A 16629-nucleotide genomic window follows, 5' to 3' on the forward strand; every position below is an offset into this window, starting at 1 on the left:
TGCAACACAGGATGATACACTAAACTGCTGAGCAGATTGGTGGCCATTTAGCAAACATAAAACTGCTGCAATGCAGTAACCGAGTGGAAAAACATTGAGGAACATACAGAGGGTCAATCTATAGAAGTGGGAAACAGCCTCAAAGTGGCTATTAGAAGCCTGAAAATAGATTTTTGTTCAGGATCTGCACTTACCCCTCAGCCCCAGTAAACGTCCCTGGTGGAGGATTACAGCTAAAGTGAGAAAGGAGGAAAGGGGAAATGGATAGGTATGACAGTAGAGGAGAAGGATTAATGAGAACCTGCCACTCATATTTGAGTATTTGATAAGACAGAGTTTTAGATTTTAGCTCCTAACTTAAAACACCTAGTTAAAGAAGATTCAATAAAAGTAATCAAGAACAATATCTTGTTATATGGTTTCAGGATAAATGGTCAACGAAGGCCATGTCACTTTAATGTGATATTTTAGTTACTGTTAAGTTATATAATTAAATAGTAAAGTTTCCCCTTTCTCTCTTTTCTTAAATGGACACTATCAAAACTGATGGGCAAAACAATGTATAATTAAACAATGTTTTAATATCTCTTCCTCACTCTGAAAAAAATCCATCAGCTCTAGAAAGTGATTACTATGCGCTAGATAAGATGTCTAGCTCATCAACTCACCAACAGACCAAGGGAACGGAGTTTGTTTGTAGTTGTGTATGCAAGCAAACTATGTGGGGTGTTCTCCTAATCATGAACATTTACAATGGCAGGGTACTGAAATTTACAAAATTCTGCCTACTCATAAGTACAATGCAGGGAGAGAAGCATCATTGTGTCCATGAACCAGAACATTAATAGACCTAAAATTAAGCCTACCCGTATTGATAGGGTCCTTTTTTAAGTTCACAGTATTCAAAAAGGAAAATTCCCACCAAACTTTAAAAAACTGACTTTGCTACAAACTAAGTGCAACTATTTAATTTTTGGAAGCATGATTTAACTATTTATGTCTTTGTTCAATACACCCATGCAATGCAAAAAACAAACATTTATTTAATGGATGATCAATGTAATGGAACAGTATGAGAAACATAATGCATATGCTATCAACAAAGGAATTAAAACATGAAGATTTACCACCAGCAAATTTAAAAGAAAGGTCTTCCTCAGGATTGATTTACAGTCAAACCTTAAAAATCTTATACAGTAAGATGTTTAACATCACGATTAATACTATATTTAAAGTTGCCAGCTTTTCCTTTCAGAAACCTTTGTTCAAGCATTTTCTGTTATTAAAAGCTTTGATCCAAATTTCATCAGTGAAGTCTCTGGCAGGGAGCTCTTTTTTGTCAAAATTTTAGGGAATGGATTAAACAGATGTTTGGGTTTCAAGACAAAATTGTCGTTCATAGCATTTAAGACTTGTATCTGTTTGAATTAACAGTGGTTTATTTCTTGGTGGGGGGAGGAGGGGGAGAGGAGAGGAGGTTGGTATTTCTATTAGCCTTATAATTATAATAATTAATGGAGATATCCCATCTCCTAGAACTGGAAGGGACCTTGAAAGGTCATCAAGTCCAGCCCCCTGCCTTCACTAGCAGGACCAAGTACTGATTTTGCCCCAGATCCCCAAGTGGCTCCCTCAAGGATTGAACTCACAACCCTGGGTTTAGCAGGCCAATGCTCAAACCACTGAGCTATCCCTCCCCATTCTTTATAAAGGGTAACTGCTTTTCCTAGAATGCAAGTATTTCATTTTTAAATGTACCACCAGCATATGGCAAAAGTTCACAACTTTTTAATTTTTTTAAGCACACAGACTTTGAATAACCAGTGGCTGAATTTTACCCACCACCTGAACTCCTCAATTTGAAGCATGTGGTTACAACTCATATGCCCCTGTGCAACGCCTTTAAAAGCAGCTCAGTTTTGCTGCCTCTCTAGTCGTAGACACCAAGGAGACATTATCGGTTGTGTGATGGATTCTGAGACAACAAGGCCATTTCGAATTGTGCTAACTGTACCCTTACTGCCAAAATAAGTTTTAAAATGTGAATTTAGAGCTCATGGGAAGTGCCAAATTGTCATGATCGAGAAGCTAAAATCCACTATTCGCAAGCGGTGCATCACAGGCAGCGCTATCGAACTGTCACAGATCATTGCCAATATCCCTCCATTCTTTAAGGGTAGAAGTCCCAGTGTCCATTCAATCCATGGCATTCCAAAGTTGCCTTTTGGGATGAAGTGTTTTATATGGAGAGATGCCTGCTAGGAGATAGACCAGATGCTACCAATCCATTTTATGCAGGCTAAATAGCCCTCAGATATTTACTAACCTAGAGCAGATTCAAACCTGGAGATGAATGTATATCTATATCCTTTACCAAACCCATGGATGACACTTCATATTTTAGTATTATTGCTACAGTACTTTCCTTGACTGTTTTTGGTCTTCAGTTACAGACATTCATTCACACTTTACTTACTTTCTGTTAATGGAATGGAGATGATGACACCATTTCCTGTTCCCACCCACAAACGATTACAAGACACCATAAGAGCTGTGATTCTCACAAATGAGAATCCTAGTTTTCCAGTACCTAAAAAAAATAAACAAGTGCTTCAGTAAAAATTCTGGGCACCAATAATAATCATCTGGATTTCTAGAGAGCTCAGACCATTTTATAACGTCAACATCCACGTGAGATGGGGGAAATGTTCCCTTTTACACAGAATCAAGGCATAATGGTTGTGTCCAGAGTCAATTTAGAGAGGGAACTCATGTGGGCCAATTTCCAGGCCTGTTCTCTAGTCTAATCTTGATTCTGTGAGGAATAAAATACTATACTGATAAACAGTTAATTTTAAAAGACTGTCATGATTTTTTCATGCTGCACGTTACAGTAAAATGCTTCTGGGCTTACAAGGCAAAGGCAATGATTTACCCAAAACAAGGGATTTAACTTAAAGGCAAGTTCAAAGAGCTCTGACACCATATTTTTCCTGGCTAGTTACACAATACTGTTTCTTGTTTAAAAAAAAATTATACAGAAATAAATCTCAGACTAATTTTAATTAGAGCTATGTGGGAAAAAACATGATAGCAAAATCAGAAAACAGGTATTCAGTTTTATGAGAAGCAAATTATCTGAGGTTTTGCCTCAGTATTCTCCCTATATAAGTGCAAGGCAACTTTTCTAGGCAACCTACAGCCTCCTCCCACATCTACAGGCTGCAAAACTGAGGCCCAGTTCCAATCAGAAGTTGAGGGGAACTAGGAAGGAAAATCTCAGGGGCTTCATACACTTCTTCCCACTACCATCTTGTCTTCCTAAATAGTTCTGAACTCCTAATGGCTGTCCGCAGTGTCCTCAAGATTAGGAGATTGAGCCAAAAGGACCATGATTCTCTATAGTCAGTATTAGACTGTTTGACTTGGACACTAGAATCAGATGTGTTGGGGAAGTTAAATTCCATGCCATTATAGGATTTTGATGTCTTGTTTTAAGTTTAAGTTAAGCAGGTTGAGACAAGCTGTTTGACCCCTGGTAGATAAAAAAAAAGATCTAAGTAGCAACAGGAATGAAAAAACACTATGGTTAATTTTATTACAGTCAGCAACTTACCTAGCATTTTGCTTACATAGGGTTCAATGTCCACATCTTGTAGATGCTGATATGTGTGTGCATGATAGAGTCGGAGTGTGGAATCCAAACGAATAGAGACCCACACCCCATCACCCACCCAGGCCAGCTGTCTCACTTGGCTCTCTTTCCTTGGGTGTGCATCAAACGATTTCTATGGAAGATTGTACTTTGAATTAGATTGGTCTCGAAAAAGACAAGATGATCTCTCTTCTCAGCCAGATCTTATACATATTGGTAACTTTTCCCATAAATTGTCTACTAACCATGCCTTGAGTGTTTTGTCAAGGCTTGGCATAGTGTTGCCTCACAACATACATCTCTACAGCCATTTACTATTAAATCCCCATTTATGAGCCATTATGATCTACCAACCCTTCTATCTAGATAGAGAGAGCGTGCACGAGCGAAAAAGAGAGAGCGAGACAGAGAGATCATAGATATTTATATTTTTGTTATTAGGTTCGCTGGTACAGTTTGAAACATTTGCCTAAAAAGTATTTGGCTCTTTCCACTGCTATCCTGTCCTCTTGTGTACAATGAAATAAATATAACATACCAAATAATCCTGGAGCTACAAGATGCATGCCAAATCTCAACAATAAGGTTGCATCAATTCCATCTAGTCTTCACTTTCTTTTCCCATATATTGCCTAATAGATTGCAAGATACTCTGAGCAAGGATCTTGGCCAAGATTTCCAGAGTGATTAGTGATTTTCGGAGCCCAACTTGAGAGACACTTTAAAGAAACCTGGTTTTCCAGAGATGCTGAGCACTCAGCCTCTAAAAATCAAGACCCTTTAGTGTGTTCTCAAATTAGACACCCAAAAACTAAAGCGCCTAAAAATCCCTAGTCACTTATGTTGGCTATTTCCTGTATATCAAACATGCCATGTACCTGTAGGACACTGCAGAAACAACAGTTTAGACCTCTAGATAAATTTTAAGTTTGATTGAACTGGATGACAAACGCCCTCCTAATACTACAAGTTAAAAAAATCCATCCCCTAGAAATAAAAGTATGGAAAGCCAAATCCTAGAAGAGGCTGCTGATGGAGGGGGGAAGATCACAAAATGCAGTATGTTGTGCACTTCCCCTCTAGGCATTGCAGCAGCTGATTGGTTACCAGGTTTTATTTCACAGGATCTGTTCAGAGAGAGGAAGTGTTGGTGATGCAGATTCCACAAAAATTGATGTACACCTCTACCCCGATATAACGCGACCCGATAGAACACGAATTCGGATATAACACGGTAAAGCAGCGCTCCGAGGGGGCGGGGCTGCGCACTCCAGCGGATCAAAGCAAGTTCAATATAACGCGGTTTTACCCATAACGCCATAAGATATTTTGGCTCCCGAGGACAGTGTTGTATTGGGGTAGAGATGTATTAATTTAATCACTTTTATAAACAGATGTGGGATAAGTTTTATACTCAAAGCAAAAAAGCTGCTTTTTTAAAACCATAATGTGAAATATTATCCTTGAATTTTAGAAGATATTTGACTAATTTCTCTCCAAAAAGATCATTTCTTAATGATGGCCTGTTTCTGTGCTGATGAACAGTGTCTTCTCAGGATTCATGGATAAGGGTGCGGGGGTATGTTTAGACAAAAAGACAATGGCAAAAATTAATTATACTTTAAACAAACACTGTTTTAACTTGCCTCTATTTTCATGGCCTTTGGTTGAACAACATAGATTTTGTTCCTGTAGCCACACCAGACTTTATCATGTACAACAGTCATGCATCGGATGGAGTGATGAGGTCGGCCCAGGTCTAAGAGGTGATAGTTTGTCAAGTCCCACTGGCCATCTTTAAAACAAACAGGAATAATTCATAGAGGTTAAGCTCATTTGCAGAAGTTAATCTGCATACATATTTGCTTTTAAAATGGTACTTGTCTATTTTTAGAAGAGTAAAAACCATTGAGGAGTCCTTGTGGCACCTTAGAGACAAACAAATTTATTTGGGCATAAGCTTTCGTGGGCTAGAACCCCCTTCATCTGAAACCTTTTAGAAAAGTGTTAGATGCTCATTTAAAAAGTCAATTCAAATTCACAGTTATACTTTCCATTAAACTGAAACAACAATTAAGTGTGGGACTGTTATTGTCTAAGGAAATAAGTGCAATTTTTGTTCTTACAGAATGTGATTGTACATAGTGACTCAGTCAAAGTATACCAAAGCATTTTAAAAAGCAGTCAGATACTGCTAAATGCATTTGCTTGGATAGGCATATAACAGGTACAATGAGCAACAGCCTACACATAGCACTGAACATTAGCTGTTTGAGCATGGAAATGCTGGCCATGCACAGAGGTTATCCCCTCTGTTGTCTAAAGTGTGCTATGACATCTTTAAATGTTGCCTACTATCTGTATGCCTTTTTTTAAAAATAGCACATACAACAGCGTCACTCACCATTAACTGGAGTTCTCCTCTAGGTTAATCTCCTCCAAAGATCATCATTCTTTGACATATACTTGAGATCCCTCAAGGACCCTGTCGCCATTGGAATTTTAGGTAACTAAAGTGAGTATATCAGTATCAAGCCAGTTGAGCCTTTCCCTATATTTGTGTCAGTGCTGCATGCCTGCTTAATATTGTTAGACGCTGATTGCAAGTATCCAAAGCGCCACAAGGAAGAGAGCAAATAAGTGAGGAACCTGTGGTGATGATCCAACAGGAGAATTCCAATTACTGGTAAGGAACACCCCCTTCTCTCTTATTTGAGATCTCCCAGAGAGATCCTTACTCGGAAGACAGAGGAACAGTGCCTGTCCAGGAATGATAGGGCTGAGAATTTTGAATACAGATTTTGAGAAACAATATTATCAGAAAGGTTATGCTGGCAGCCATGACCAACTACTAATGCTCACAAAGAGGCAGGGATATATAGTGCATCTTGTGGACATGACTAAAGGGCAGAATAACCTAAAGTCTGTTCTGTTTTGATAATTAAGTAGCTTTTGTTACATAGCTTGTATACAGAGACTTCCCCAGCTCTCCCATCTTCTGCCCAAAATATGAATGAGTTTTAACAAACCAGAAGGACAGTGGATTGGTTTCTGTAGAATTCAGAATAAGCCCTCACTTTCCTCAAATGCCATTAATAAGAACAATGTTATTTTTATGGAAAAATAATTGATGGGTCAAGAGTTCTGGCCGACATAATGGCTGGGGGGGGCGGGGGAGGCTATCCTGCTAAAAGGAAGTCTTAGAAATGCTCAAAGAGCCTGGAAGACTAAACTGAAGTTTATGGAGGATATAAATCAATGTGAATGTTTTAAGGAAAAGATTGGAGAACAAGAGGAAAAAACTGATCCCACCATGGGCCTGCAACTAAAAATAGACTTCTATGACAGACAACAGACCAGTTATGAATTGTTATGGAGATTACTTACAGCTTTGGATTATGTCTTTGAAACATTTGAAGCAATGCTAAACCGAGAGAGGAAGATGAAAACTTGAAGTGAGACTGGATAATAAAAAGCCTCCAGAAATTCACAAGACAAGGACAACTTCCAGTTAGAAGACTTTTTTCTGACTCCTTTGATTTCAAAGGGAAATATATTGGAGTATATTAATTCCCAGTGTTATTTTTAGTGCTTCTCTGGTGCAAAGGTTTTTTGAACTGATGGATGGTTTCTACCATTTGACATTAACAGAAAGGTCTTGCAGAACAAGTCAGAATGGTGGCCTTTACATGGCTACAGATTCAAGGCAAAAAATATACAACAACCTTCAAAAAGCCTTAACTTTGGACATAAGTGACAGTAAAAAAAAAAAAAAAAAAAAAGGTCCTATATTTATGACCTGATATATCAGAATTGGCACAAGACAGAAATAAGCAGCAATTTCATTGCTCAGAGGTGGGAAGAATAGTGACAACATAAAATATGGATTATTGACAAGAACTAGATTCAGCTACACAGTGTGGCCAGGATCAATAGATAAGCAAGGTTTAATATATACTGTTCTCAAAAAGTATAGCAGGGGCCTAAATATGACAAACCCTGTTTTCAAGTAAGGGCATTAAGCATTCTATGACAAAAGTCTCTGAGGACCAGCCTCAACACCACAATACCCAACTAAGGCAAAACAAACCAAGATAATGTTAAGTTTCTGTTTTAAAAGCAAGAAGAACTTGAAGTAGAGACAGGCATGAGTGAAACTAACATGGAGTTCAGAGGACCCAGCTGACTGAAAGAATCTGTACTGAAGGGGTGCACAACAATGATGGAGATACAGGCAGAGGGTCGACTGGCTTAATGCATGCACTTTACTTACTGTACCTATAATTCAAAATTTCAATTACTCCACAGTCCTGGAGGCAGCTCAAAAGAACTTCAGAGTGAGGATCCATGGTGGTGATTCCAAATAGGAGAAGTTCTTGGCTATCTACTAGAAAGAAAGGGAGAACAGGGGAATTCCTAATTACTATAAAATAAGTTTGCCTGAACATATCTAATGCTACACTTCATCAACCAAAATGCTAGCAAATTAGTTTTTTGACAAGGTACCCAAAACATTAAAGAGACTGGAAATGCTTGTTGTATTAACACTGTTTCAAAACTTAAGAAAATTGAGTGCATTCATTTTCAAAGTAAAATATTCACTAATGATACATTTTATTTACTCAGTTTCTATCATGAAGCATCTCTGTACCGTCATTGATTCTGTTTAAGGTCGTTCGGCAGAATGCTTACCAACTCCTCTGTGAAATATTGCTAACGTTCCATCAGCTAGTGCAACTAATACTATTCCTTTTACATGTCTGGAAAAAGAAAGGAGGCAAAAGTATATCATTAGTGTTTAATTCATATTATCAATATAAAAATATAAATAGGACATTTTACAGTAAATATTTCTTACAGTTCAGCATAATTTTATAAATGAAATTCACATTTGCTCTTAAATATATAGTTTTCTAATTTTTAGAATATGGTTGATTGAACAGAAGGGGCTGTGAGACGCACAGGCTGAAAACAGAAAACTGATAGTAACAATACATTAGCTACAAAGTAAGGAGGACGCATCTCTAGGAAAATTATAGTTTCCTCTTTATACAAGTCCCCAAAACCTGGAAATACCCTTGATATTTCAGTATCCATAAAATCCCCTTTATTTCCCCTGCTCCCCGTTATGCTGGCTTAACCCTCCTCTCCATCATCTTCCCCAAAAGAATAAAGAAATGTAGTTTTTAAACTAGCATCTCAATGAATTCAGAGTGGAAATCTACTTAAACTACATTGTAATTATGCTATCTATAATAAAGGTTCACTTTAAGTTAGCAAAATTTACAAAACATTATTTCAGTCAACTTACACAATACTGAGAATAGAATCTTTAAGTTTAATGGCATGAACACATTTCCTCCACTGGGCCACTGAAGAATGAACATACAAGCTGCAAGGACATAATTGGGATGAATTAAACATGAATACTTCAAGACCATGTTAATGTCTCAGACAATACAAGAATTGTAATCAATTTCGGCCAGGGTAAAGCTTTAATTATGGGAAAAAATTCTCTCATACTGAAAGTGCAGCATTGCTACAGCTAACCCACTGGCTGCCCAAAACATTACTGAACATCTATCCACAGAGCCTGTAACTGGGATATAGTAAATGTTCCCAGTGATCTGACATTCAGCACTACAGAATCCTTAGATAGTACCATATTTCTTTCAATAAAAAGAAAGCCTTTTCTAGAGACATGTCAGAGATCACTTTGTTTAATTTGTTATTGAAAAAAGATATATTTGTTAAACTCCTACAATATACGGTACAGTATATTATGCTACAGAAGGATACATTCTGTATGTTCTATAATGCCAAGACACAATAAGGCATACTGAAAGGTACTACTACAGTTTTGGTTCAGAATTTTCTTCCTTTTGTGGATTTCCTCACACTTCATCTTAGTTCTTGGCACCCCCAGGTTGGTATTTAAACTCTTTCTGAAAGCAGGCTTAAAATGACTCCTAATTTTTTTAATTTAGTAGTTTTATCATTAGCATTTTCTTACCATCCATTCTGTGCTCCAAGCCACATTGTAGGTAAAAGGCTGCTCATTTTCTGTGCTTCTTCTCTCACTAGATCTTGCTCATTTGGCAATTCTACCACATCTTTACACAAGTCCGACTCACTACTGAGAAAAACAATAGTAAAGTGATAAAAAATAGTCTGAAAACAAATGCACAGACTGCTCAAACTATAACCCAGACACCAAATTCAAAGCTGTTAAATGTTTAAATATCCTGTGTATTATAAGTATATCTAAAGCAGAGTAAGAATCCCATTAAGTATACCAATTGTACGACTGAAATGAATACCTTTTTAGAGTTAATTATTTCATGAGGATATCTACCTCTTATGAGGAATGAGAGGCTGCATTCAGCCCCATTATTCTGCTCCCATACAAACACTCACACCAGGTGGAACCTCATGTGAATAGCTGAAGGCCTTGAAAAATCTCAGAGATGTTCCAATTCTATTTATTTAGTTAATGACTCCTACAAACCTCATTCGAGTTTTCCCTCAACTACCACAGCTAATGCACAGCAGTTGGCTGGACTGAGAAAAAGGCAAGTTACATTTGCTCCCATACACTTTTGAAGAGCCAAGTGCCAGACATGAATAATAGAGCAAGTGTGATATCAATGAGTACACAGCAAGTGTTGAACAATACTAAACCAGCAGTTTGCTGAAATGGTGGGTTGAAAGGAACAAATAGTTAAAAACAGATTAACACACTCCCTTCTGGAGGTACCTGCGTAGAAAACGTAATGAAGTTGCACTGAAACTATTCTTCATTCTCACTTGAGACCGCTTTAGAGAAATTAGTGCAAGATATTCTACATAACTATTGTGTAAAGGTTAATCTGCACACACACTTAGAAACACTTCAGTTATATAAAGAACAGGAATACTTGTGGCATCTTAGAGACTAACAAAGTGCCAATAGTACTCCTGTTCTTTTTGCGGATACAGACTAACACGGCTGCTACTCTGAAACCTTCAGTTATATAGTGCCTTCCAAATGATGGCCTCAAGTGCTTTACAAATACTGTATACGAACCTTTGTCTCAATAGTACTCTAAAATGGTATATTTATGAATTTTAATACATTTTAATGGTGTGGACATTGACCATGTACCTAGGCTGGTATACTGGAGAACCCTCTGTTGTATTCTGCACCCCCAAAGGATCTGTGAAGACATGCTCTGTATACACTCCGGTTTGGGCTGGATCAGCTAAATCTTCTCCTGACCCAGCACTGACTTCTGTCGCCTCCGTTGCTTCCTCTGCAGTTGGAACGTTTTCATCTACCACATTACTTTCAGCTGCAGTTTCTATGAAACAAATATTTCAGTTAAAAGTTAACTTGAAAACCATTCTGTATGGACACCATGGCAAGTGCATGGGCAAATTACTATTAATTCTTTGCCTTCTATTTCCCTATGTGATAGACTAATCCTTTGGATTCCACTGAATAGCCCCATTAAATGGGTAAGGATTAGGAATTGAAGGACATGAAAAGACAGCTCAACACTCTCTTCAGGTTTCTCTCAACCCATCTCTGCTCTGTTATTTTATTTCTCTATCTGAGGTACTTCACACTATCCCTCTTGCCATAGTATCCGAACACCTCACAGCCTTTGGTGCATTTAGTCTCCCACCCCTGTGAGATACGGAACTAATACGATTACCATTTTACAGATGGGGAACTGAGGCAAAGAGAGACTACATGACTTCCCCGGGGTTACACAAGAAACGTGAGAGAGACCAGGTCTCCAGAGGCTGAGGTTAGCATCCTCCTCTTCCTTCAATACAGGTCTATTCAATTTGTTCTGAAGCTGTTGACAACTTACCCTGTACTCCCACTTAAAACTCTAAATATACATGGATGAATATTTTCATACCTGGCTGTTTATCTGTCACAGATGAGGCACCATTAGCATTGTGCGTTATGAGAGATCCTGTAATACCCTCTGCAGTACAACCAACCACTGTGATTCCTCCTAACAGGCTATCGGTTTCTGCTGAGCTGTTGCTTGTCATACTTCCACACAAAGAGGTCTTGTCCACCTGATTGGAGTCTGCTTCTTGTGACCCTTCCTCTCCTACAGGATAATCAGTTTCTCTAGCCCCTGAAAGGCAGATTAAGCTTCATGTAATTTCTTGGATACAGTAAAACACAGTGCATAATCAAGCAATAAGATCCAAATTAGACAATAAACAAAGATATTTACAGTCTACTGTGCCTGAATCACACGACTAGAACATCCTATAAAACTTGCTTTAATCACATAACACGAAAAGGCATCTTAAACCAAGCTGCCGCCTTTAAATTAAAAGTGGACAGTGATTTAAAGAAGTGCTGCACGCTTGTACCTTGTTTGTCAGGTTTCTGTTTGAGCAAAACTTTGCAGCCAGGTTAAAAGTAGAATTGAAACGGATGCCGATAACAGGGGAAAAATGCTAACAGACCCTCATTGAATTCCCTTTGTTCTGATTTAAAATTTACGCACATAATTGCTCATTTCCAGAGGTAAGAACGTTGCTTTTGTTTTGTATGATATATTGTTTGAAATATGTATAATTCAAGACAATCCCAATAGTAAGAATCATCATATGGTGGCTAATTCAAGAAGTAGTTCCAACAGAGCAAGTTCATCTTCCTGTCTCACTTTCAAGGTCTGCACAACTCCATTCCTCTACTTGCCTTTCTACACAGCCTCCAGCATATTCTATTCTTCCCAAAGTATCATGTCTAAACATGCCCTCCCTTCATCTCCACATATGCACCTTCAGACCTTACTTCCAGGTTCTCTCTCCTGCATGGAAAAACCTCCTTGATTTTACTGTGCTACGTTAGCAGCCTCACTCAAATCTCCACTCAAAGGAACTTGCTTTTTCAAAGCCTACTAGCACAAACCCTCCACTGGAGGCTAATTTTTAATAGATTTTTTTTATAAATGAGTTAACAAGATGCACACAAAGCAACCAACCTCACCTGAAGTGTTGTATCCACCTACTTTTCTTTGCCCTCCCTACACACTCTATTGTCTCTTAATTAGATCTTCGGTTAAATGCTAAATGGTAAGACTCCTTGGGGAGGGATCTCTGTCTCCTGTAAAAGATATCATACACCTCTATGGGCTCAATAAATACAATAAAATTAGAACCACACTTTGAATGTGGAGATCAGTGGAATACTCCCACTACTGAAGAGACTGTTTACCTCTAAAGTGGAGTATTGGAAGATAGTGGGCCAGATTATTGGTCCTATTAAGTCACATTCCTGCCTTGGTGTGGTTAAGGGCTGCTCTATGATAATGGCCAATTCCAGGATCAGAGGCGATAGAAAAGTGGCACAGGCCTAATGTAAGATTAAACCCAGTTTCCCCTCAGCTATGTTGTTTGTTATGCTGTCAGCTATAGTGTATTTTTATCATGATGATTAATCACAGAACTTGTATCCTTTTAGTTCGCCACCTCTAAAACGTTCTGGCTCTAATTTTCTGAGATGAACACACCACTCCAGGGGAAGTCAACTGGCACCAAGGATAGGCTGATTCTCTTACCTGGAATGCTAGCAATACAAAGAACGTGAGAATTGCAAACAATAAAATTGTCTAGGATGTTTCCCGGCTGGTTAGCATCAACAATAATCACTTTTGTAGCAGCGTGTGTGCTAGTACAGATCCAAACTAGACTGGATAATTCTTCCTGATGTTTCAACTGCTTCTGCTGCTCCTGCAAGAGCAAACAGCGGATGTACTAATATACTAGAAGGGAGCAGGTGGCAGCAGTTTTAAAGATATATACCCATATATTATGTAAAACTCATATTGGACAGCTAGGCATATGTTTAATACTATTACATGAATAGGAAACTAAATGAAAAGTAATGAAACTATGCAGAGAACTATAAGTTTGAACTAGTGACTAACCTAAGACTGGTGTTGTCAGAAGAAGAGTTACATTTACATGCCTGCACGCACTCTCAGTATTGCCAAATTCAAGTGTTAAATAATCGTGAGTCAGGCCCCAAAGTATCATGAGATTCAGTTTAAAAATCATGAGCATTTTAAAAAATAAGTTGAGTTTTTTCTTTGCTTTCTAGTTTCTGAGGAAGTCTTCATGTTTTACTTGCAATCATTCAGGATAGAAACTTTTTAAAATGAAAACAGATTTTCATGCAATCTCTTGAGTTCAGAAGCTGGAACTTTAAGAAATACATAAAAAATGTGGAATCATGATAGAATTGTGAAAGTTGGCAATGCTGGTATCTAGATCAAGTAACTACACAGTTGTGTAAAAATTCTTAGCTATTTATTTAGATTTACCTCAGAGCCTGTAAACATCAGACAAAACGTGAATATTTATTTCAGTAGGTGGATACAATACAAAGCACCAGGTTTTTTGTCTGGATCATTTCAATTCTACCTGAGAAAACTTGCTTTAAGTACACCTCTACCCCGATATAACGCAACCCGATATAACATGAATTTGGATATAATGCGGTAAAGCAGTGCTCTGGGGGGTGGGGCTGCACACTCCAGCGGATCAAAGCAAGTTCTATATAACGCAGTTTCACCTATAACGGGGTAAGATTTTTTGGCTCCCCAGGACAGCGTTATATCGGGATAGAGGTGTACTATTTAAAGTAATGTTGATAAAATATGCTCTTAAATATTCAGCATTATAGAACAGAACTAATCTTACCTTGAGTTCCTGGTCTAGTCTATCTAAGCTACTCTGAGATCCTGTTTGGTGCTTGTTCCCATCTGCATCCGAACCTGCTACATCATTGTAGAATACACTGGCACCAACCACAGAGCCTCCATCTCTTGTCTTCCCTCCCGATAAGTTCACCCCTACAGCACACCAAAGCTTGAAAGAGAAGAATTTGAGCATTTCACTTGCAGAACACATGGCTATTTTGGCTTATGAAAGTAATAAAGGAACTAACTATGTAGGCTATAACAGGAGTCGAGTACAATTTTTTTACAGTATGATTTATGGAACACCTAGCAGAAGAGAAAATGAGTCCATTATTCTTAATAATGCAATGTTTAAAGAGCATGCGTGTAAACTCGAATAAATGTGATTCTGCTGCAGTATGCATTCTGTATCACACATTTGCTTTAGACGCCCAGCTTTATTACCAAACGGATAAGAAAAATCATTCAATATTTTAGGTTTCAGATCAAGGAAGTTAGCAGTTCAATGTCTCATTGTCCTCCATCAAGGGCTATCTCCTCTAATTTTCATAATTCTAGAAGTCCTACCTTCATAGATGTATCCTTTTCATCTAAGGGTCTCAGATAGACCGGTACAGGCAAATTCTTCATCTTGTTATCACCCTGACCACCATTTGCTATCTAAAAAGAAAACAAAATTACACTTTCCCCTAAAAAAACATCACTGTTTGTGAACCCTGTCAAGCACGCAAGACAATATTTTGCCAAGGCTGAGGGTTGGTTTGGTTCATGGCCCATAGTTTGGTCAGCACCACTCAAAGGAACAAAGATGACAGCAAAAACATTTCAGTGCCTTTTTAAATAGAGTTGATATATTCTCTTTTAAAGGACTGAGCTTGGAGACCACAGCCTTCCTGCAAATTAATGCTCCAGTCTTACTAAAGTTAAAAAAAAAAAAAAAAAAGTGAGTTTTCTTCTACAGATAGCCCTTGTCCTTCAGTTGGACGACTAATGCTGCCTTCTCAAGGTGCTAATTCAGAAAGCAGACTTATTAAAAAGCTATCTGACAACTAGCTATAATATACTAGCATCAAACACCACAGTTTTAGGGAGCCTTAGTACTTTATCCAGTAACTATTACTTATGGTTATTGTTAAATACCTTAGAAGAAGTCATAATCACAATACCTGTTTGTACTTCTGAGGCAGACTCCAGCCAAAAGCTTGCACTCTACCATCTTCCTTTTGAACATGTGCTTTCACTTGGCGGTATTGTTCTCGTTTCTGTTCTCTGCGTGAGGCTAAATTGGCTTCAGATCTAGAGGGAAAATGGATATTTTTTTCCAAATTCATCTGTTCTCCTAATAAGTTCTTTTAATGTGTAGGTATGCCATAGCAGAAGTTGCCCCCTAAACTACTGAGGGTAAACATAATCCAAACTATTTTCAGAGATATTTATTACAGTAAAAGAAAAATGCTACATTTGTTAGTCTGAGCCAAGGATGGTATACTTCTATTTAAACCTGCCTCAGTGCAGGGGTATGAACTAGATGACCTCTTGAGCTTCCTTCCAGCCCTACAGTTCTATGATTCTATGACATCATCTAGTCAGGCCCACTCTACCGCCTCTCCCCATTTTTCCCTCTGTGACCTGCCTCCTGAGATTTAGCTTTCCCACTGCTTTTACTGGTAATCACCCTTTTGCAGAGCTTGAGGAAAGGCAAACTAAAATGACTGCACACACAGTGCTGTCAAATACACCAAGTACATAGATTTTTTTTAAAAAAACTTTTGAATTAAAGTAACCTTCGTGGTTACTTTTAACAGTAGTCGATAAAAATAATATTTCCGGATGAAAATGTTGTAAGTGTTCTTTTACCATGTAGTTTTGGAAAAGGAAGCTAAAGAGTTTGTACTAAAAATGAAAGCAAAAGATGATGAGCTACAAGCCAACTCGACAGTGTCCCTGTGACATGCAAGATGCATGCAGCTAGGGCAAGGGTGACCATAAGAACGGCTATACTAGGTCAGACCAATGGTCCATCGAGCCCAGTATCCAGTCTTCTTACAGTGGCCAATGCCAGGTGCCCCAGAGGGCATGAACAGGCAATCATCAAGTGATCCATCCCCCGTCACTCATTCCCAGCTTATGGCACAAAATTCATACCAACACTTACTTAAATCATTTCATTTGATGAAAAATGAACGCTTTACTGGCATGAATTATATAAACACCGATATAAGTTCTTGTTCTGCTCTCTAATTTTGACTCTGTTTT

The 16629-nt window shown here is 38.2% G+C and overlaps 1 protein-coding gene across 10 annotated transcripts in view; it reads right to left on the minus strand.

Annotated features, from left to right (window-relative positions):
* The window catches only part of SPAG9 (sperm associated antigen 9), a 105468-nt gene that overhangs the window by 12971 nt on the left and 75868 nt on the right, over positions 1-16629 (minus strand). For 5 of the 10 annotated variants that reach the window (XM_034788970.1, XM_034788973.1, XM_034788980.1 and 2 more), the window contains 13 exons: positions 15540-15669; positions 14941-15033; positions 14375-14542; positions 13231-13402; positions 11566-11793; positions 10800-10995; positions 9669-9791; positions 8967-9047; positions 8348-8415; positions 5302-5450; positions 3617-3788; positions 2477-2590; positions 195-233 (listed from right to left, as the gene is read on the minus strand). In XM_034788970.1, coding sequence (XP_034644861.1) covers positions 195-233; positions 2477-2590; positions 3617-3788; positions 5302-5450; positions 8348-8415; positions 8967-9047; positions 9669-9791; positions 10800-10995; positions 11566-11793; positions 13231-13402; positions 14375-14542; positions 14941-15033; positions 15540-15669 — 1733 coding nt within the window. The remainder of the gene's footprint in view (positions 1-194; positions 234-2476; positions 2591-3616; positions 3789-5301; positions 5451-8347; positions 8416-8966; positions 9048-9668; positions 9792-10799; positions 10996-11565; positions 11794-13230; positions 13403-14374; positions 14543-14940; positions 15034-15539; positions 15670-16629) is intronic. The other 5 variants (XM_034788974.1, XM_034788975.1, XM_034788979.1 and 2 more) reach the window with 2 other exon arrangements.

Source organism: Trachemys scripta, chromosome 14, assembly GCF_013100865.1.
Source record: "Trachemys scripta elegans isolate TJP31775 chromosome 14, CAS_Tse_1.0, whole genome shotgun sequence".
In the NCBI taxonomy this organism is placed as follows: domain Eukaryota; kingdom Metazoa; phylum Chordata; order Testudines; family Emydidae; genus Trachemys; species Trachemys scripta.